Source organism: Ambystoma mexicanum, chromosome 13 (assembly GCF_040938575.1).
Source record: "Ambystoma mexicanum isolate Mex_15411 chromosome 13, UKY_AmexF1_1, whole genome shotgun sequence".
Lineage (NCBI taxonomy): Eukaryota > Metazoa > Chordata > Amphibia > Caudata > Ambystomatidae > Ambystoma > Ambystoma mexicanum.
Window position 1 is genome coordinate 47,735,725 of NC_090938.1, and position 23,195 is coordinate 47,758,919.

The 23,195-nt window shown below is 45.9% G+C and overlaps 1 protein-coding gene and 1 long non-coding RNA gene across 2 annotated transcripts in view; one reads left to right on the forward strand and one right to left on the reverse strand.

Moving 5' to 3' along the window:
- LOC138520815 (uncharacterized) overlaps positions 1-23,195 on the reverse strand; it is a 348,850-nt gene that overhangs the window by 260,232 nt on the left and 65,423 nt on the right. The window lies entirely within an intron of this gene.
- The window catches only part of MFSD4A (major facilitator superfamily domain containing 4A), a 339,210-nt gene that overhangs the window by 226,264 nt on the left and 89,751 nt on the right, over positions 1-23,195 (forward strand). The window contains exon 7 of the mRNA XM_069633153.1: positions 22,541-22,688. Within this exon, the coding sequence (XP_069489254.1) occupies positions 22,541-22,688 (148 nt within the window). The remainder of the gene's footprint in view (positions 1-22,540; positions 22,689-23,195) is intronic.

Genomic DNA, 23,195 nt, shown 5'->3' on the forward strand with positions numbered 1-23,195 from the left:
TTTCCGCAATCACCCTTTTGCTACTGGGTCTTCCCCCTCTTCCCTCCAGCACACTCTTGTGCGCCCACTCCTGAAAAAAACCTTCTGCCGACCCGTCTTGTCCTAACTACCGCCCCATCTCTATCACCCCCTTCCTGGGGAAACTCTTGGAGAAACTGGTCTTCCCCCAACTGACCCAGCAGACTGAGCTTGTTGGTGGTCTCCATGACCATCAATCTGGATTCCGATCACCCAGAGGCATGGAAACTGCTCTTCTGAACACCCAGGAATAACTGCTTGCAGCTCTTCATTCTAACTCTCCAGCTGTTCTCATTCTACTTGATCTCTCCTCTGCATTTGACATGGTCAAACACTCCATCCTCTTAAAACAGCTCCACAATACCCTAGATATTGCAGAGCAGGCACTGGACTAGCTTACCTCCCTCCTTAATGACTGTCCCTCCCAGGTTATCCGGGGCTCTTTCTCCTCTCCCACTTCTTTCTCCACCTGTGGTATCCTCCAGGCTCTAACCTTTCACCTGGATCTTTAACATCTATCAGGCCCACTTGCACACCTAATTTCCACCTTCTCCCTTTACTTCCAGTGTAATGCAGATGAACACAACTCTTCTTCAAACTTCCCTCTGATCCTCTCCTTACTTCCTCCATCATTCCTGACTACCTATCTGCCACCCGGTCCTGGAGTGCCTCCAATGATCTCTGCCTCAATGCCAACAAGATGGTGATCCTTCCCATTGGGACCCCTGCTCCCTCTTTCCTCCCTTCACTCTGGCCACCCTCTATGGGTTCTCCCCCTTATGCTTCATCTGAAGCCAAAAACCTTGGGGTCATCTTCGACTCTCTTTTCTTCCTCCCTTACATCCAGGACCTTGTCAAGAAGGCCCACTTTCAACTCCTCCCCCTCAAAGGAATCTTTCCTGTCCTCACTTTTCCCCAGAAGCTCAACGTCTCCAGAGCTCTAGGACTCTCTAAGCTAGACTACTGCAATAGCCTCTTCCTTAATATACCCTCTTTCTCTCTACGTCACCTCCAGCTAATCCAGAATAGGGCTGCAAGATTTATCCATGGGCTCAAGCCCAGGAACTGCATCTCTGCAGCACTAAAATCTCTCCACTGGCTCCCGGTTGTTGTAAGGATCAAATTCAAATCCCTCTGCATCCTCCATAAGGCTGTCTGGGGCCTGGGCCCATGCTACCTACATTTGGCTCTCACTAAATAATCTCCATCCAGATCTTTACGTTCCTCCGGAACCAACTCTCTGCATGTCAAACACTTCGCTAAACAGCGAGCCAGTGGACAATCTCTTTTCTCAGCTGGCTCCCTCCTATGGAACAGCCTCCCCCATCCTCTTCATCCTGAGCTGGATCTCCTCAAATTCCAGAAGCTCCTCAAGACTATTGTTTTCACCTCCTCCTTCCCCCTCTCCCTCCTTTGCTAATCCCCACAGTCGCTGAGATTGGTGACCAGGGCCCTTATGTGTCCACCTGGGTCCTGGCCTCCCATCCCCAATTAACTCCAGCCTCCACCCACTCCCAGCACTTGTCTTGGTGCCCACTGGCCTGTTATCACAGGCATGCACGTATTTATTAGCAGTTGACCACTCTTACCAAGTGATTTCTGCCAGTCACTTTACAGCTGCTTGCAATTTACTACCTAGCACCTCCCTCCGTTGCACTCCTAGCACTTACCGCCCTCCCTCATCCCTTCTCTCTCTCTGCACTTGCACGTACTGAATGCTGACAAGTCCTAGTAGGACTGCCTCTCTCTTTCATTGTTATATTTGCCTTTTATTTCCATGTTCCCTCCCTGTTGCTCTGTGGGCGTTTTGAAACACAAATTACTTGATGTACAAGTGCCTTAAAAATGCGCAATAAAATAAATAAAATAAAGAGAGGTTCTGGCAGGAGAGTATACCATGCAAGTGGAAGTACATGAAGAGTCATGGCAGGGGAGTATACCAAGCAAATTGCAAACATACCATGGGTGTCAAGCAGAGGCAGTGTTTGTTAAAGAAAGAAAGAACTTGTGTTTAAAGAAGTAACTTTTGTTGAAGAAGAATCTAGAAGGCTGAACAGTTGTTGTTGTGAGCTACGAAAAGACACCAACTAGTGCCAGCGACATTTGTGATTCCAGTAAAGAATCCAGCGGAAGGGAATCACCCTCTGGAAATAAGGTCTCTTTCCATGTTTGGAGAACATTTATGTTAGAGCTGTTATACTTATTATTGAGAATTTGTTTTTTGTGACTATCATGTTGTAGACATTCCCTTGTCACTTTATCATTTTGTTTTAGTGTGAGGGTCATGCTAGAACATTTGGATAGAAGGATGGCTTTTGATTTGCACGATTCTGACAAAAACAGGTCCTTAGTTTTGGTTCTTAGGTAGGGAAACTCTTCTTTAGAATAAGGTCAGATGGGCATTTTCCCAACCCTTTTAAGTTGAATAAAAGTCTATGATCAAAACATGACCACTTTGTGTCTGGCTTCCATTTGTGACCCCTCACAGTACCCTGAGCTACACGGCTGTTCATTCCTTGGGATCCCCAGCAAACTGGGAACACTGAGCGGCCCACAGAATTACACAGGGTCTGTCACTTGTCTGTGAGGCCTCTGAAAGGGCCACAGGGATGGTGAATTCTCTGCACATTTCGCAAATGAGTTATAGTTGGCTTGTTGCAGACAGAAAGCAAGAGGTCCATGTCTTGCCTTATCAACTCCACTTAGGGAAACTCAAGAGAAGAAAAAGACTTGACCCACTGCTTCTTCATCGCTGAGGCTATTAGGTGTGTCACTTCAAGACAAAATTGTACCATTCTTTAGCTCTGCTGTGCTCCCTCTTTAGAGGGAAACCTCAGGCAAATCAATCCACCCATGGCCCAAATTCCGGATGGCACGCTGCCCGAGGACACACCTGCCAGTTGTTAAGAAGAATTGGCACACACAAATCCTCAGAATCCTTGTATTAACCTCACAGGTTGCCAGCTATTCATCAGGGTACTGTGATGTAGTTCCATGTCTTGGTATGTGAAGCTGGGGAGACAAAAGGGGCCAAATGCCACCTCCAATCATGTGATGAAGGGCCTGAACTAGGATAAGGGTGTTGATTTCCCAGCCCATCTCCAACCATTGGTGGTCCTGCACAGTGCCCGGAGACATCCCCGGATCCCTGCCACACATTCCCCATATTAGAAAATCAATTTCAGGAGTCACCACTGTGAGGGGTCAGAATGAGAGGCAGACACAAGGTGGCAATACTCTCAGCATCAGTGGATAAAGGTCTAACTTTTCATAACCTAAAGCGAATGTCCTTTCCTATGAAACTAAAACTAAAGCAGGCTGACCTTGTGTCCAAACTAAATCTGACCGTCATACTAAAATAGACAATCGAAACATGCAAGGAAAACAAACAAGCAAGAACTTAAACATATAACTTCAACAAAAACAATTCTTGTGTCCAGGGGTTGGTTCCCTTCCCGTGGATTATTTCAAGAAACTTGATAACAATGTTCCTTTTTTCAGAACAGTCTCTTAAAGGCAAAACACATGTCTCTTTTGCCTAATGCTTTCCTGAGGATAGTAAAACAAATGTCTCTTCCACAACATGGGTTGGAATATAAAAAAGTGGAAGTCTCTCCTTGTCTTTCAGGATGGCAAAACAGAATGTCTTTTTCAGAACACTGGTTGGCATATGGAAAGGAAAGCCTTTCCTACTATTCAGGATGGTTAAACAAATGCCTTTTCTCCAATACTGATTAAAGTATGGCAAAAGGCAAGTCTTTTCCAATTATCTGGTTAAAAAATGTTCAATTGAAACAACAACTTAATGTGACAAAGTTTCTCTTCAACATACCAGTACAAAGTGGGTTTCCTGGTATACTCCCCTGCCAGGAAATGTCTCAACTGAAACTCTTGATATGACATGCATTACTCACCGTAATAGCATTTCTGATGATTGTATCTGCTTAGATTCACATGCTGGCATATGGTCCGACATCCAGTGGTAACCGCAGAGTATTGCATCTTGTCTTTCGAGGATCGAAAGGGGACGTTGGTATAGGCGTGTCTGTAACACTATCCCTACCATGATGTGTAGTGTACCCAAAATCCTTCACGCGCCGAGGTCTCTCCGATTGTATTTTTTCTGCCATGAGGGAGCCCAAGTCTAACGTGAGTGAGTACATAAAAGAGAGAAAGTAGTAAGACGTGTATGTTCCTTCCACCCGAGCGGGGAGGAAGGGTGGGCGCATGTGAATCTAAGTAGATATAATCATCAGAAATGCTATTACGGTGAGTAATGCATGTCTTCTGATGCTTGTTAATCTGCTTAGAATCACAAGCTGTGCATAGACTAGCGAGCAGTACCGGGAGTTGGAGGTGGGTTGTGAGAAGGAACATTAGTTAAAAGATGTCTTAGTACTGCTTGTCCCAACTGAGAATCAGTCCTAGAATAAGTGTCTAGGCAATAGTGTTTTGTAAAGCTGTGTACATAACTCCAGGTTGCCGCTTTGCAAGTGGACTCTAGGGGAACATTTGCAATGAATGCTATGGAAGCCCCTGTGCCTCGAGCAGAATGTGCTCTAGGCTTGGGAGCAGTTCTCTCTTAGCAAAGTGTGATGCATTTGACTACCCACCTTGAGATAGCTGACTTAGAGACAGGATCCCCTTCTCTACCATCTGCCACAGAAACGAAAAACTGGTTTGTCTTCCTTAGTGGTTTTGTTCTTTACAAGTAAAACATGACTGCCCTGCACGCATCTAACATATGTAGGCTCCTTTCAGCCATGTTAGTGGGGCTCTGGAAAGAAGTGGGCAGTTCTATTGATTGGTTCACATGGAACTTGGAAATAAATGTAGGCGCAAATCGAGGGTGAGTGCGTAGAACCACCTAATCTCTGTGAACAGTAACAGGAGGGTCTAGTACTGAAAGGGCCTGTAATTCACTAACCCTTCTTATAGAAGTGATAGCCACTAGGAAGGCTGTCTTATAGGTAAGGTCTTTTAGACTTGCCTTGTGCATAGGCTCAAAGGGGGACCCCATGAGTCTAGTCAGAACCACATTTAAGGGCCATCCAGGAGCTGGGTTAGAAATGGGGGGATGAATCCTTTTAACCCATCCATGAAAGCCTTGATAACTGGTATTTTCCACCATGACACCTTCCTTTGTGATGCAGTGTAGGCTGGGAGAACAGCTAAGTGAACCTTCAGGGAATTAAAAACCAGGTCTGAATCCAGTAAGTGGGTGGGGTACAATACAATGCGAGTAGGAGAGCAGTCAATGGGATTGACGCCCTTGGCATTACACCAGACAACAAAGCGTTTCCATTTACTGCAATAGCATTATCGGGGGTTGGGTTTTCTCGCTTCCCTGAGTATGTCCATACATCTCTGCGGGAGTTGAAGCTGTCCGAACTCTATGACCTCAGAAGCCAGGCCGCTAAGTTCAGAGTTTGCGGGCATCAGTGCAGTGTTTCTCTCCTGTCCTGAGATAACATGTTATACGGGCAGGGCAACTTCATAGGAGGGAGAGGGACAACTCCATCAGATGAGAGAACCAGGGTTGGCGGGCCCACATGTGGGCCACCAGTATCATGGTGACTGGTTCCTGGTGCATCTTGTGCACGATCTTGTTGAGTAAGGGAGTCGGGGGAAAAGCGTAAACAAATTTCCTTGACCATGGAGCGGTTCTGTGGGTGCCTGGAGGCATAATCTTGGCATTGAGCGTTCTCCAGAGTTGCGAACAAGTCGATCTCTGGGAAGCCCCATTCTGCGAAAACATTGGAGACAATAGGCCTCATTACGAGGCTGGCGGTAGCCGTGCCTGTACTACAGGCAGGGCTGCCGCCGCTATCCATTTTTTTCTGGCTCGTGCAAATGGGCAATTACCGGGTCACGAGTTTGGTAGACCCTGTAATTGCCCATTCTCGGGTGCCGGTAATAAGGGACTCCCCATCCCCATTCGACCCCAAGAGATCAATGGGAATGGGGAGGATGGTAGCACTGGTACCGTTAATAACGGTACCGGTATTACCATCAAGTTCTGCTCGCGGGTGCCGGTACGGCTTCCGTCTTAGACCAGGTGGCTGCAAGGGCACCCTCGAGCAGAACTTGTAGTATGGTGGTATGGTAACAACGGTGCCGGTAGCGATACCGGCGCCGTTGTTGCCTTACCGCCATACTCGTAATGAGGCCCAATGTTTTTGTGTATTCGCCATTCGTACTCTACGGGCAGTGGGAAGTCTCTGCTGAGCACGTCTGCCAGAAGATTGAGTTCCCCTGGAAGGTGTTGAGACAACAGGAACATCCTGTGTTTGAGAGCCCATATCCAAATGTTTTGGGGCAGCTTGGATAGCTCTGGAGAGTTTGTACCCCCTTGTTTGTTCAGGTAGTACATGGCTGTGGTGCTGTCTGTCAAGATCAGGACTGTTTCCCCTGTAACTGTGTTTGAAAAACTTTCAGTGCTTTTAATACCGCTAATAGCTCCAACAGATTTATGTGGTTGGACGCTACTTGTGGGGACCACACGCCATGTGCAGTCTGCTGAATCAGGTGAGCTCCCCACCACGTGAGAGATGCGTCAACTGTGAGAGTGGCTTCTACTGCCGGGGTGGTGAAGGTTTTCCCCTTCAAGATGTTTTCCCTCGACCACAACTGCAGAGAGAGAACAAGGGCTGGCGAGACAACTACCAGATCTTCCCATTGTCCGCTAGCCTGACACCACTGGCTGGTAAGCCACTCTTGCATGGGCCGCATGCGCAGACGCGTGTGAGGAACTAAATAAATGCAGGACGCCATCATTCCTAACAGACGCATGGCCTTGCGTACCGTCACTTCCCGACTGGCTACTTACTGAGGTATCTGAAAGAGCATGTTTTGAACCCTCTCGTTGGAGGGGAAGACGAGGCCGTCTTTTGTCCGAAATTAGAGCCCCCAGAAACTGTTTGACTTGACTGGGGTCTAGGATGGATTTCCTCTTGTTGATGGAGAATCCCAGACTGAATACGAGGTCTATTGTCTTCTGAGTGTTCAATAGGCATGTTTTGTAGGACTCCCCTGTTATGAGCCAGTCGTCGAGGTAAGGGTAAACCGGGACAGATAGTCTGCACAGGTGTGCTGCCGCTACTGTCAGTACCTTTGTAAACAACCTTTGTGCCGAGGCAATGCCAAAAGGGAGTACTTTGAACTGATAGTGCTTGTCCTCTATCATGAACCTTAGGTATTTTCTGTGTGTTGGCAACATCGAAATATGAAAGTATGCATCTTTCATATCCAGTGTTGCCATGTAATCCACATGTTTCAACAGCGGGATTACTTCCTGTAAAGTGACCATACAAAACTTTTGAGGTTTGACAAACTTGTTAGCTGGGCGCAAGTCTAGCACAGGACGCATGGTGAGATCCTTTTTGGGTACAAGGAAGTACACTGAATAAATACCCTTGTTTACCTGTAGAATAGGGAAGACTTCTATGGCGTCCTTTTCTAGAAGGGTCTGCACCTCTTGTAGTAGGATTTGCAGGTGGCCCGGCATCAAACTTCTTGATCTTGGCGGTCTGAATTGGGGTGTTCAGGCAAATTCTATACAGTATCCATGGGCGACCATCTTGAGTACCCACTTGTCTGTTGTTATCTCCTCCCATGCAGAAAGGAAAGATGTTATACGCCCCCCGACCGGGGTGGCATGGGAGGGGACTTGGATCCGCAGGTCATTTCTGACCAGCGGGACCGGGGCGCCTCTGGGGTTGGAACCTCATCCTCTACCTTTCCCACGCCGCTGTCCTCTGGGTGGATAAATGGCGGAGGTATTAGACCCTTGTCCCGAATTCCAGTTGTTTCCTGCATTATACTGGTTCTGGGAAAAACGAGATTCACCATGAAAGGACCGGCGGAAGCCGCTTCCTCTCTGAGGAGAGGGCTTCTGGGTAATCTGTTGAAGGGACTTGATGGTCTCATGTTCTTTCTTGGCTGTTTCAAGAGCATCGTCCACTGCCTTGCCAAACAGGTTGGTCTCCTCAACGGGTTTGTTTATCAGGGCTGCATGGGTCTCTAGCTTGAAACCGGAGTTCCTCAGCCATGCATGTCTCTTGAGCAAGGTTCCTTGTGCCAGGGTTCTCCCCGCTGTCTCGGCAGCGTCCAGAGTGTTTTTGAGCACATTATGGCTGACTTGCTTGCCTTTGGATGCGATGGCGAGCAACTTGGTCCGTGTAGGTTCTTGTACTTCTTGAAGGCCTTCTTGCAGAAGGTTCCACTGGACGTCTGCATAGCTGGCCAATAGCGTGGTGTTATTGGCTATACGGTTGGAAAACGCAGCAGCTGTTGTTGCCCTCTTTCCCAGTGCATATAGTCTCTTGGACTCCTTATTGGGTGCTGCCTCTCCAGTAGACAGGGGAACACCAGCCCATTTTCTAGTAGTGGTAACCACTGTATCTGTAATGGCATGACCCTTGATGTAGGCACGGACAGTCGGAGAAGGCTGAAACAGCTTCTCTACCCTAGGGTTCACCGCCCTGGTCTGGGCTGGTGTCAAAAATGAAGGTGCCAATCTCTTTTTGATTGAGTTCAACAAAGGTATTGCCTGGTTGACCGGAAGGTTTTCTTTGAGTATATCCCCCACAAAATCAGAATCTGGTGAAGCCTCTTGAGTGGCGATCTGAAAATGGTCAGCTGCTTTCTTCAAGATGGCGTTGAATGCCATCTGGTCATCCACTGGGGAGGCTTGGTGAGCCGGAGTGGAGGGGGGGATCTATGCACAGCACATCGGGGTCCTGGGTGGGAGAAGGGGGTGTCCAGGATTGAGCATCCACCCAACGGTTGTCTTCCAAATTGTCCATAAGACCTATCCGATCATCCACATTGTAGTTTTCCAGAAAGGTGGCATCCTCATCCTGATCATATGTGTCCATTACATTAACATCTATGAGGACACAAGTATACTCCTCATGTAGATCCTCCAAGGTCCTTTAAAACTTGGATACAGGCGTAAAGGGAAGGTCTTCTCGAGGTCTCTTGGGAGTAAGCTTCCCAGAATAAGAGCCATTTTTCTAATCTGTCCATACATCCCTCAAATTTCTCCCTGGTCCATGAGGATGAACCGTAGGGGTCCAGGGGAGGAAGGGTTCATTTTCTTCCCTGTGACGTCAAGATTTGTCCTCTAGTGTGCCTGATAAAGGCACAGAACTCTCAGTATAGCAGAGTTGGGGGCGCAGTGGCGTGTCTTTCATCACGTCTCTAGGCCGTTCTTTGTGCTTCGCCACCTCTTTCGACCTCTCCTTCAGTCTAGCTGCCGAAGTAATCGGCAATGGTCGGAGAATCTGGGCGGTCTACCGGCTGAACTGGTGGCTGAACAGTGGATTTTGATGCCACTTGGTGAACCGGAGGCTGAGCGGTGGATTTCGATGCCACCGGGTGAGCCGGGGGCTGAGCGTGGATTTTTAAGCCACCCGGGCCTTAAGCGACATCTGCGCGTCCTCCTAGAGCGCTTCGACATCCGCGTGTCTTTTAGTGTTAGTGTTAGCGCCCTTTACTTTGGATTGCCCAGTCGCAGGCCGCGACTGCGGTTGCAGGGAAGGCTGCCGATCATGCCGATCAGAGGATCCCATCGAAGATTTCGACTGTTCTGTTGGCGCTTTGGTACGCTTCGACAGTGCTGTCGAAGCAGAACCTTGGGTTGTGTGTTTGGTGTTATGATCGTGTGCGCCCCGGCCACGTGGACGGCAGCGCCGCCGGTATCAACATATGTCGAAAGTCTGCAGCAGTCTTTGGCGTTGTTTCACAGGATTCAACTGTCGAAGTGACTTAACGGGAATAACAACAAAGTCGATAATAATGACAATAACGCTAGCTCTATATAAGAGCTCCGCATTAGGGCAACCAGTAATCTGGGCAGAAAAAAACAATCTGAGGGACATCGGCGCGTGAGGGATTTTGGGTACACTACACGTCACGGTAAAGATAGTGTTACAGACACGCCTATGCCGACGTCCCCTTTCGATCCTCGAAAGACAAGATGCAACACTCTCCGGTTACCACTGGATGGTGGACCATATGCACAGCATGTCATTCTAAGCAGATTAACAAGCATCAGAACGTGGTTTACTGTTCTGCCAGGAATATCTCCCTTTTTGCTCACAGAAATCCCCAGGTGTACTCTCCTGCCAGGTATCTTTCCAAAAAGGTTCACTCCCTGATGCTCTTATCAGGTTTCTCTGCAACATTCAAATTCCTCTTAAGTATTCCGCAAGTGTACGTCTTCAACAGCACAACTTTGTTGACTTAGTTATTACTTGTACCAATTACCCCCAAACTGACATCCCATGTATGAGGGTTTGTTCAAGCTCTGTCTGTCAAACTTTCTTTCCATTTCTCTTGGCTCATGCCAATGCTTGTTACAGGTTTCCCCCAACGGACATCTCATATCAGTAGAATTACAACATGTTTGCCTTTTCTTTTCAATTATATTTGGTCGATATTAAAAATTGCTGCCCAAATATTCTTGAACGTGTTTGCGGCCCCTACTTCCTTAGTTTGACTCACTGGTTCATTGTGCGACTGCTGCTGTGAGGAAGTTTCGGTGGGCAAGCGTCTTCTTCATGGCAGAGTTTCATTTGGTTCCAGCGTCGCTTCTGAGTCCTTTGCAGACCAGCGGTGGACTGCGACTCCCCTGGCCCTGCTGCACACCATTTACCGTAAATTCACTAGAGTTCTTTTTCTACGGTCCCGAAAGCCATTAGCCTGCTACCGGCAAGCGTTTCCTGCTCTCCCCACGGCTCTTCTCTGTGAGTTTGCCTCTGCTTCCAGACTCTCCTCCCGCTCCGCGCAGTCTGCAGCCTTTCTTATGCAAACAACAATCACCATAAACATTAGATATTAAATATATTCTAGGCTTATGATGTACACATGAAGAATGAATAGGACTTTGTCAGAACAAAGTAGTTGTTAGATGCTCATATTTAAATGGTTCAGCATAATGACAACATGCCATCACAAATTTGGGAATTAAGGGATCTTTCCCGCAAGAAAGAGGAGAATACTGCTTCTTTCCTGCTGGAATCATCACTCTCCCCTGACAGCCATCTCCTTCCATGTGATCCACCCTCAGAATACCAACCCCAGGGTCACGATCAGGTAGTGGCTGGAGTCCCCCTGGCCACATGGAAGGAGACTTTAGGCTGGGGATCAGTGATGACTCCGCAGGATTCATCAGACAACCTGCCCAACATCCTAATATTCCTCAAGATCTTCTAGAGGAGCAGCAGCCCTTGTTAAGACAGATGGACTTGCATTGCACATCAATTGCCAGGTTATACCTGCCACCAGAGTTATGCAAAAGAGAACCAATCTGTAACAAAGGGACCTGCAAAGAATGAAACAGCAACGAGGTCCCACCATCCGAAAAAGAAAAGCATACAGCAGACATTATATAGCCGTAGGACTGCAAGCTACTTCTCTGTGATACACAGTACACTTTCAGGGAGTTATCCCACAGCGAAGAAGAGATACTGCACCAGATGGCAGGCAGCAACAGAAGACACAAAAAGCGACAGTGCTTGCAGGAGCAGCATGAGAGGCAAGATGGCGGATGCCTCTCTTGTAATCCATCTCTGCGAAGCCACACAGTGATCACAAGTTATGCAAACCAGTTCAGAAAGCACATTCAAATGTCATTAACCAAGCTCTGTGCTCTGCATATTGCATGACACAGCTGAGTGCAAGTTATCATTTCTGGACCCGCAGTTGGTCAGTGCCACTATAAATGTAGGCCTCTGTCCAAGCCGGGCTTGGTCGTTGTTGGTAGAAGACTGGTGGTAGTGGTAAGTAAGGCAGGCTAGTGAGAAAAGAGTAAAGAGAAGAGTGAGGAGGGGTGAGAAAAAGTTGGGAGTGGCAGGTGAGGGAAAGGTAAGAAGATAGGGGTAGCAGTTTGAACAGACGGTAAGACCTGCAGAGGTGAATAGAGCGTATTAAAGCGGTAACATAGTGAAGAAATCGTGGAATGGAGAATAGAAAGTGGAGAGGTAGAAAATAATGTAGCGAACTAGAGTTAAGGAGGTAGATAGTGGAGGGATGTAAGTAAGAAGGAAGAGAGAGGCTTGAAATCGAATGAGGAATGAGGAGTGAGGGAGAAGGAAATAGGACAGCAGTATGAAAGACCAGAATCCCCAAAAAGAGAAGCTAAGATGGGAGGTGAAGTAGGCCTCATCATTGTGGGATACCGAGGAGGAGAGATGAAGTACTGGGTAAAGTATACACGTTGTGGAGTGGATTGACGCCAAACTTAACCTTCTGCGACCTGAGATTAGTTTTTCGAAACCTGACTTGTCATTGTAAATGTTGCATTTGGCAAGAGAGATAGAGGTACCCACTCCAACCTCTATATTGAAAACTATAATTGGAGACTCTCTTTCGTACAAATGCGCCACACTGCAATAGTGATGTCTCAAAAAGCTGAGATTCATTTATGAGCGCCCTTCGTGGTAACACGTGTTTCGGCGACATTGCATAGTGCCTTTCTCAAACCAGGGCTATTGAATATACATTTACACATTAGGTAATGAAATGCGTAAAGTGCACACGTAAAACTATAACATTAAATAATGAGAATATGCCATTATTCGTCATGATTTGCCAACAGAAATACCATTGATATAAAGCATTCGTTGGTAGACAGAAACATAAGGGATGGGCGTAGGGGAGGATATGTGGGGTAGAAAACATGTGCATATGGAGAAAAAGAAAAAAAGGAAGAAAAGAAAAAACAAATCAAGAAAAATGTAAACAGCATGGTTAATTCGAATCATCATTTTGTTAACACTTGACTTGTGTGCTACTTAAAACATTCTACTGGGTTCAATGATGTGACAAACATCTCATCTTATTTTTAGTGTGTTCTTACTTTCCCATTACCGTATATGAATCAAGCAAGATACTGTCTGTATTGCTCAAAAGGGATTGTACTGGTTAATCATATAGTGCTGTGAACCACTGGTCAGTGCTTGAACATGATGGGGGCTCAAAATTGAAACCCCTTTCTCCTCATTCCTTTCTTTGTTACCAACACCATTTAATAACGATTTATGCCAATGTTACCTGTTGGAATTGTTGCAACTTGATTTAAACTTTCCGTCCGTGCTTGATATAATAAATGGGTTAAATCCCTGTAAGGAAATGTGTCTTGTTATTCAACTTATTAAATGAACATGTCTTTGGCTGACGGCCACTAGCGCTGTGTAGAGTCGAGAGATTAATTTATTTCTTTTTTAAATTTATATTTTGAATAATTGTGAATGCATAATTGTTCTGAACTCGATATGCCACTGACATGATTCTACTCAATAACAAGCATACCTGATACTCCCAGGACCCTGTTGGGTTTTCGGGGAGCACCGTTATCACATATGACAACATTTTCGTCATGGCCTGCACTGTACGTAAATTGACATTTTTTCGTTGCATTGTTATGTCCTTGGTTAAATGCTAATGTTTCTCATTTGATCAAACAATATTTCTCAAATATAATTCGAAATGCTTGGTTCTTAAGTATTGAATATGTTACCGACATGATTCTCAATTCTGAAAAATGCACCCAATATTGTCAGCGAAAATATTAACTGCTTAGAACGCATCAATGTTTTGGTTGCGTACTTTCATTAAATTATGGGCTAAACAAACCGTTAATTGGTACTTATGTATCATGTACGTGTCCTATGGACGCATCATGTCTAATGTCGAGTGCCGCGATGTAATTGCGAGCTCTCAAAATCATTATATAGCCAGAAAGTTAAATCGGATAACTTACCAGTTTGTCGGGCACATCCTGTGTGGTACCGATCAACCCGCATTCTGGCTGTATTTGTGCTTTATACAAACTCAACGTTCCTGTTGTTCGCCGGAGTCATGGCAACCAAGGTAGTCCCTCCAAGGTAGCGCTAGTGGCCGTCAGCCGAAGACATGCTAATTTAATAAGTTGAATAACAAGACACATTTCCTTACAGGGATTTAACCCATTTATTATATCAAGCACGGACGGAAAGTTTAAATCAAGTTGCAACAATTCCAACAGGTAACATTGGCATAAATCGTTATTAAATGGTGTTGGTAACAAAGAAAGGAATGAGGAGAAAGGGGTTTCAATTTTGAGCCCCCATCATGTTCAAGCACTGACCAGTGGTTCACAGCACTATATGATTAACCAGTACAATCCCTTTTGAGCAATACAGACAGTATCTTGCTTGATTCATATACGGTAATGGGAAAGTAAGAACACACTAAAAATAAGATGAGATGTTTGTCACATCATTGAACACAGTAGAATGTTTTAAGTAGCACACAAGTCAAGTGTTAACAAAATGATGATTCGAATTAACCATGCTGTTTACATTTTTCTTGATTTGTTTTTTCTTTTCTTCCTTTTTTTCTTTTTCTCCATATGCACATGTTTTCTACGCCACATATCCTCCCCTACGCCCATCCCTTATGATTCTGTCTACCAACGAATGCTTTATATCAATGGTATTTCTGTTGGCAAATCATGACGAATAATGGCATATTCTCATTATTTAATGTTATATTTTTACGTGTGCACTTTACGCATTTCATTACCTAATGTGTAAATGTATATTCAATAGCCCTGGTTTGAGAAAGGCACTATGCAATGTCGCCCTAACACGTGTTACCATGAAGGGCGCTCACAAATAAATCTCAGCTTTTTGAGACATAACTATTGCAGTGTGGCGCATTTGTACGAAAGAGAGTCTCCAATTCTGGGTAAAGTGTAGTCAGCCTGTTTGCCCTGCACTGGCAGCAGCTGTGGACCAGTCAAATGCCAGCATTCTGGTGCTAATACCCATTCTATGGCTGGACCCAGTAGGATGTGGTGAAGTCAGACCCAGGTGTGGCATCCGCTGCAGCAGGCCTGGGCCTCAGAGTATGGCAAGTAGGGCTAACCCACTACGGGGAACTCAGCCTCCTGACTTCAATGAAGACAGGAAAAAAGAACCAAGCAAGCCAGGAACGAAGTGCAAGGGACACTCTATTAACTGTGCAGGACTTGTGTTTGATGACTTGGAGGTGGAGCACCAGGGAAGTGAGGAATGGACTCATGGTTTACAGTCCTCAACTATGCTGGGATTCTCACCTTTTCATTTCTCTGAAAAAGCTTTATTCATTTACCCCATCCATCTCAAGCCCCTAATTGGGCAGAAAAATAAACCTGTTTAAATCCTATTTCTAAAGTCCTAAATCATTTTTTTAATCCATCAGTCATGCCAGCACTCATAAAGATATCATCTCCCCCTACTTCCTGTTTTGGAGATTTGCAACGTTTAGGCCAACACATAACCATGGTATGTGTTACATCCTAACATGGCAGTGTGAGTATCAAGGCCTTCAGCACAGTGGCCCTTAAAACCTAAAGGTATGAGTCTCACCATTAAGTACATGGGTTCCCTGGAAATCTGAACACTGAGGAACATAATCCAGTAGGCATGTACAAGCAGGTCAGTCAAGTAGAGCTTGAGGAACAATTAAGCTGTTCAGAGGAGAGTGGAGCCCATCATGGCACTTATTGCCTATTGGAGTTGTGGGGGTGCAGGGATCATTTAAGGGGAAAAGTGGTAGAGCAGCAAAAAAGGAAAAGTAAATATCTCTTGGACATCTAAGCTGACGATTAGGTCTATTTGGATCAAGTGAATATGGCTCACGGGGACCTGACCCCATAAAAGTACCTCTTGCCCCCACAATCAGCCCCCATGTATGTACGTATGCACGTATGTATGGGAGTTTGTGTCTGCTTATTTATCATTACTCATAATGCTGGAGGCTTCTTTTGCCCTTGTCCCGGCTGAGGAGGAATTCCTTGTGTGTACAGCGTTTTCTGTGCATAATGTAGACTTTGCACTTATGTATATACTATGGTCCCCCTCCGACCCCAATTCACAAGAATCCCGTTTGCGAGTGCAAAGCACAGCCCAACCTGTTCCGGTGGTCCTCTATAAATTGCACATGAGTGGCTATTCACAAAGTATTATTTCTATTTCTATTTATGAGGCTTATATAGATTATACATGCAGCGTAAGCACTTCATGCCTACCTCACTGTGCACCTGCAAATAAAACTGGCTAAGAGAAACTCAAAACAGACAAAGTTCTCTGGAAATAAAAACTGAAAAAGATATGCAAAGTGGAAAAGTGAAGAAAAGATTTGTTTACATTTACCGGAAGGTGGAGACAAACTTTATAGAAAATTAAAAATCTTTTGGGATAATTAAAAAAGTGAGCTGTGCTCCTGTGCATTTGGATCGTCTCACAAGCATGCCTAAAGCCTAGTTGTAGGAGGTGTAGATTACCATAGAAGCAATTGTGTTTTTTTCTTTAGTTATAAACAGGCTAAAATGTAAGGGGGGTCAGAGATGATGCAAAATAGGTATGGGACACTTTCAGAACAGGCTGTACGTGTGTACATGGGTTGTGGCTTATCATACAATATAATAAAAGGACAGATGTATGTTTGTCCGATGCAGTCATGCGCAGTAGAGACTGCCTGCAGTGCCTGCAGTCGCTACTAGAGGGAGCTGTTGCCTTAGAAATATATATAGCCAGATGTACCATTAACACGCTGAACATTTCTCTTCTCATGCACTTTGGCCCATGTACACGGGCCTTCATACTAGTATACACTATTTGGGTACCTATAAGCACCACACATCTGGTAAAGAGTTATTAATTTGTGGTAATTTGTTAAGCTCCCCCCGTTGTTGAATCAATGGAGAGTGTTGGACTGTATTTATCTGCGTAAGTGCTTTGCCATTTAGAATAAGAATAATTTAAATGTTGCTTCATGGTGAGGTCCATAAAACATTGTATGGTGGGGTGCACAGGAACACTGCCTGGTGTGGTGGAGAGAAACACAGCATGGTGGACTGTGCAGGAATACTGCATGATGTGGTGTAAACAAACAATGAATTATGAGGTGTAAAGGAAAACTACATGACAAGATGAACAGGAACACTGTATGTGGTGGAGAAACACTACATAATGGGGTGCAGAGGAATACTGCATGGCAGGGTGTAGAGGAACGCTGCATGGTATTGCTGTAGTGTTGAGGTATACTGCATGACTGAGTGTAATGGAATACCACATGGTGCATTGCAGAGGAACAAGGCATGGTGAGAACCTGAGGAACACTGCTGGTGTGCTGAAGAGGAACTCCACATGATGGGATGCAGCGGAACACCACATGGTAGTGTGATGAATCTGATGGTGTCATCACTCCTTTCCCGGCTGTGACCTCTCCCCATGTGGCCATGGGATGGCAGCCGCTACCCGATCCTGACCCTGGGAGTGGCTTTATAATGGAGGATCACATGTGGAGAGAAAACTTCCAGGGGAGTAGTGAGACACCATCAAATAAGACATGGGGCCTCATTACGAGGTGGGCGGTAAGGGGTTAACGGCGCTGGTAAAGGTGCCGGTGACATTAACCCCATACCACCCTATTAGGAGGTCTCCTCGCATGACCCGGTAAGGACGCTTCGTAAAACAAGGTGTCCTTAGCGGGTCCCGCGAGGAGACTAGGATGCTAACAACGGGCCCGTTGTTAGCATCATCCCCATTCCCATTGAGCCCTATCGGGCTCAAATAGGAATGTGGATGAATTTTTACCGGGTCCAAGAAAAGGGCAATTACCAGGTCCGCCAAGGTCGGCATGACCCGGTAATTGCCCATTCCATGGACCCAGTAAAAATCCATTATCGACGGCAGCCGTGACCTTAATAAGGGCACGGCTACCGCCAGGGTCCTAATGAGGCCCATGGTATTCCCCTTCCTCTCTTGAGGACACACCACCCATACCCAATAATCTTGTGGCATATTGTTACACTTCCCCTCATTTCCCTTAGGAAGGTACTGAAGATCTTCTAACAAGATCTGCGTGTGAACCATCAAGATCTAGCTTGTCCCCTAAGATTCATGAAACTATCTTCTCAGACTCTTCTTACAAGTTATTTGGAACTAACTTGCCCTTAAAGACTTCTGAGAAAATGTACACAAATTTGGACTACCATTCCCAAAACCATGTAAATACCTGGACGAGGAAGATGAGCCGAGTAATGCAGAGCAGAAAAGACTAAGAGTATAGGCTGCGCTCTAGTTGCTCCAAGCACATGTCTGTAACTGGGAGATTTAACCACAGCTGACTGCGGCACGCTGCTGATGGAGAGAGAAAGCTGCTTCTCTCTGGATCGACCGAGAGACCGAAGGGCTGAAGAAGGTGTCACAGAGCCAACCTACTGATAAAGGAAGAGAAAGAATGCAGACCGAGCTGGAAAACACACTAATGTAGGATTGCCAGAAGCCAACACAGGGCTCCTGGGCGTTCACAAGTGTTACGCAACAGTGTTTACCTTACTGACACCCAGCATGGAACAGCACCAACCGCGAGAGGCAGAGAAACCGAATGAAGGTGGTGAGATGGGAAGAATCACCAAACACCCACCACAGGTTTGCCGCAAGAGACAAGGTACACTGGTGCATATTGGTAATATTGACAAAGGCGAATGACTACAAAGAAAGCACATGAAATATGAGAGAGAAAGAAGCCGTGAGCATTTCTTTAAAGGGGAAAACAGAGCAAAAGCAAGGAACTTTAAAAGAGATTAGTGTATGCAGTACATATATGAGAAAAGCCCTGGCAAGATAATATACAAGGCAAACACAATGTCAGATAAAGCGAAGCTAAGAAAATCTTACTTTTGGAATTGCGAGCGGAGCCCACGCGAAAAATGCCCTGGAAGCAGACTGCACCAGTCAAGTGAAAGTTGCAAGTGAACGCATTTGAGAAAGTCCTGGCAGGAGATTATACAAGCAATTGCAGGAAAGTGCATTTAAGAAAGTCATGGCAGGAGAGTATAGCAGTCAAGGACAAACTGAAGAGTGGATAGGAAGTACCTTATGGAAAAAGTCCTGGGAAGGATAAAATCAAGACTAGTAAAAAGGTTGTGGGAAACCAAGAAGAGAAACTGAGTAAAAGCTGGCAGGAGAGTACACCAGGTATTCTGACAATGAAAAGCCAAAGTGCCAAATTGTTTTGTGTATCAATCATGTTGTGGAACAAAAGAAACTCTAAGACCAAAAGCTTAGTTGTTTTGTGTCTCAATTGTGTTGTCGATCAAGAGAAACTCAGAAAAGTGATATCTTTGAATCTACAACAGAAGTAAGAGAAATCCAGGGAAAGGGAACCAACCTCTGGGATAAAGAACTCTATTCTTCTGGAACTTTTGTGAGGGGTTATACCCTTTCCTTCATGAACAGTTATTCATCATGCAAGGCCAAATACATTATCCCTTTCACCTTAGAGTTTATTTTGTTAGCGTGTGAGGGCCAGAATAGTGCTTTGGACATGCTGACCTTAACAGGCATTTAGTTTTGGTTTTAGGTAGGGAAAGCCCTCTTGTGTAGGGACAGAGAGGCATTTCCCCACCCCCTTTTGTCATTTACCGGATGGAATGCCTGATGATCCACAGAGACCGGGCCTGACTTGATTGCAGAGCCCTAGTTAGGCCTAAACCAGGGCCTCCTCTCTGTTGAGGGATAGAACTCTTTTCAGAGATATGCCCCCAAACTGGTCTAGATAGACAATCAAGTGAGGCCGATCACTTAAAAGAGCAGGAGCACACACCGCTACGACCACCAGCTGTAAAGGAATAAACACTGTTTAATATTTAGGTGAAGGCAAATGGTTGAACTGTAACTGGATAGGACTAAGATCTACCTGAACTATACAGTGGCTTGATCTTCGTCTAAATAACCCACCCTACAGAAGAAAGGATGATTCGCTATCTATGTACTGGATGGGATTGAGGACACTCAATATACAAGGAAGAAAACAGTACTATAATGATGGTATGCTAGTTCTTACCGTGTTTGTATGGAGAAGGTAAGAAGAGAGGCGATGTCCCACAACAACTGGGATAAAATAATAAAGGGGAAATGTTAGTACAGGTGCTACCCCGATGGAACGCGAAGCGCAATAGTGTCGGGATGGTGCACATTGCTGCAGAGCGCCCTCAAGTGCACGTGCAGAAGGAAATCTTTCAGAAAATAGATGCAGCATGGAGGTGGATTTACATGAAGGAGTGTCTAAGGTAGATAAATGCAGACAACATGAGCGGGAGTAAATGAGGGAATACAGGTAACAAACAAGAAAATATACTTGCTTTGGAGTGCTTGAGGAAGGTGTGGTCAGCAAACCAGTCCATGCATGCAGGCAGGAGGTCTGGTACACGGAAAGCGGCAAATGTAGCAAAACAGATCCAAAGGAAGTGCATGTATGCAGGCAGGAGGTCTGGTACACAGGAAGCGGTTTTTAAGGCAAAGACGAAGACGAAACTTCACGGGAAAGGTGTCCGAAGTAACTTCAATTGGAAGCAGCGTTCTGCGTTCGTCATGGAGTTATGTTGAACACAGAGTGAGGCTCTGGACTCTCATTGGAGGCATCAGGGAGACTATGCAGGGGAGATGGGAAATGTAGTCCCGCTGTGCTGTGAAAGGCAGCTGCCATGGCAACAGCCCGTTTCCATGGCAGTTTCCACTGCCTGTGAAACGGGGCTGCCAAGCGACGAATCTTATGGCAGAAAATGGTGCCAGGCCTCTGAAACTGCTTTTGGGCAGCAGGACAAGTGTGCACCTTTGACCTGCAGGGATACAATTCACCCCAAACCGTAACACCTTTTATTTTAATGAAAGTCTTTGACCAAAACCATGAACCCCTTGTGTCAGAGTCTCATTCCTGGTTCGTCACAGAAGAGTGCAGTGAATGGATGGTAGGATGCACAGGAGCACTGCGTGTTGTGGTGCAGAGGAACATATCAGGATGTGGTGCAGAGCAACACTGCACAGTGGGGTGTAGAGGAGCAATGCATGATGGGTGTGGTGGAACACCACATGATGTCATGCAGACGAACAGTGCATGGTGGGGGACAGAGAAGCATGCATGCTGGGAACACACTCCGTTCAGTGATTCTGGTGCATAAACAGTGTGCATTGTTTACTGTAAGGGTGTGGAAGGAGGATATTGGCACAAAGGAGGCATGATTTCGGTTCTAGACTTTTATTTTAGAAAATTGAAAGAAAGGTCCATGTTATCCCTAACTTCTAAGAGCGGTTTTCCTGCCTTAAAACGAATACTAATAGGGTCTGTTAGGATGTCTGTCAAAGAATAAACCACTGGCCTATGTCAAAACCAAATTCTGTCCATCACACTATAAACCTATCCCTGCCTTAAAACTAATACTAAAAGGGTCTGTTAGGATGTCTGTCGAAGAATAAACCACTGGCCTATGTCCAAACCAACTTCTGTCCATCACACTATAAAACTAAAGAGCAACTTAACATAAAGTTCCTTCAGTAAGGGGAGTTGCTCCTTTCTTCGGTTCTGGATACTTGCTTAACCAAAATATTCCTTCAAACATAAACACACCAGGGGGAATGACTCCCATTCCCTGATTTGCGGGTCTCAGAATAGTCTTTACACAATGTTCTCCCCAGGAGAATGACTCCCTTCTCCTGGTGTGATTCTGTCCAAGTTGCAAATGAACCAGGGGGAAGGACTCCCTTCCCCTGTTGTCACCAGTCTGGTTTCTATTTCTGGACCAAGAGATTGCCTCCCTTTTCTTGGTCTGCGCTTGATACCCAAAACCAGGAGGAATGACTCCCTTCTCCTGGTGTCTCTCTGCATCTGCTTTATTACCCGGAGAATGACTCCTGGTATTATCTGATAGTCTGAGCTTTAGGATTGTTACAGACTTTGGGGGGCATTAGGAGTAAGCCGGTCCAGTAAAAATGCTGGTAAAACGGTCAGTACTACCGGCTCTGGCATTTTTCCCAGACTGGCATACTCTGAGCCTGCCAGTAGCGGTAGTGAACTACCGGCAGGCCTGACCTGCCAGGAGTTCAGGCCCCTACCAGCAGAGAAATTACTGAATCATCGTCACTGTTAACAACAGCGCCCGAGATTCAGTGGTTCCCATTCCATGGAGTCCCATGGGACTTCATGGAATGGGAACTTACCGCCGTTGTTGGCACCCAGAATATCCCGGTAACACTGAGATCTCGGGCGCCGGTAACGGTAAGGCAAGTCTGCCGGTAACCCGCCAGTAGCACCAATGGGTTACCGACATGAGAAAGGGCTCCCCCTGGGAAGAAGTGGCGACACCTAGTGAATCGTCACATTACATAACTTGATAACTTGTGTTATTTGCTGTTTTTATAAAAACTTGAATCCTTTGTGTTATTTTTCCAGTCTGGGTTTGTCTCAAGTTCACTTGATTTCAGGGCGGTTTTGTGTGTATTAATGTATTTACAATTTAACAGGTAGTTGTTCCAAGTGTGTTCTTTGTGTGCCGTGTGTGCATGCATTGTAAAATAGAGAGGTACCTGAATGCACAAGTGATCTTCTTTGAGTGCGTATTTTGGTGGGCGGCAGGAGGAGGGTTGGACAGTAGTAGCTTGTTAAACTGTGTACCTCTTTTTCACAAACTTGAACCATATCCTTTCAGACAGGTGTGATGGTCACCTTCCTTTTCCTGCTCCTCACCCCCTACAACAGCATCCTGCTCTTTGTGGGGACAGCCTCCCTGGGCCTCTTCCTCAGTAGCACCTTTCCTAGCATGCTGGCCTACACAGAGGACATCCTCAACTACAGAGGTAAGTGTCCATCCATGCTGCCCCTTCTTCTTTTGTGACCTGGGGTCCCATCCCTTCCTCAAATGGGAATGGGTGGGTAACCCAAGTAATGACACTCCTGAATATGGCCATTCCTGTAATGAGGCGTACACTCGCCATTTGTATGTACACTTTATGTGCCTAGCTTGTTCTTGCCCCTGGTCCACCACCATGAGCCCACCAGAGGTACAAGTGGGGGGAAATGACCTGGCGTAATGCAGTGCAGTGCTGCTTTGCTCCCTGGGAGGTACATGCTAAATAACTCCCACTCATAAGATCAGCTGCCTTACTGGCTCTCATAGTCCCTCTAACAATGCAAAAATGCACTGTCGGTCAGGCCTTCTCAATTTGCGCCACTACACTCTACATAGCACAATCAGATGCACAGGAGACAATGTCCACTTTATAGAGCCGTAAAAACATTTGCCATATGAGTCCGTAAGCCTGTGCAGGTGATCAGAGGTAACAGGGTGCCTCTCTTGTGGCTTT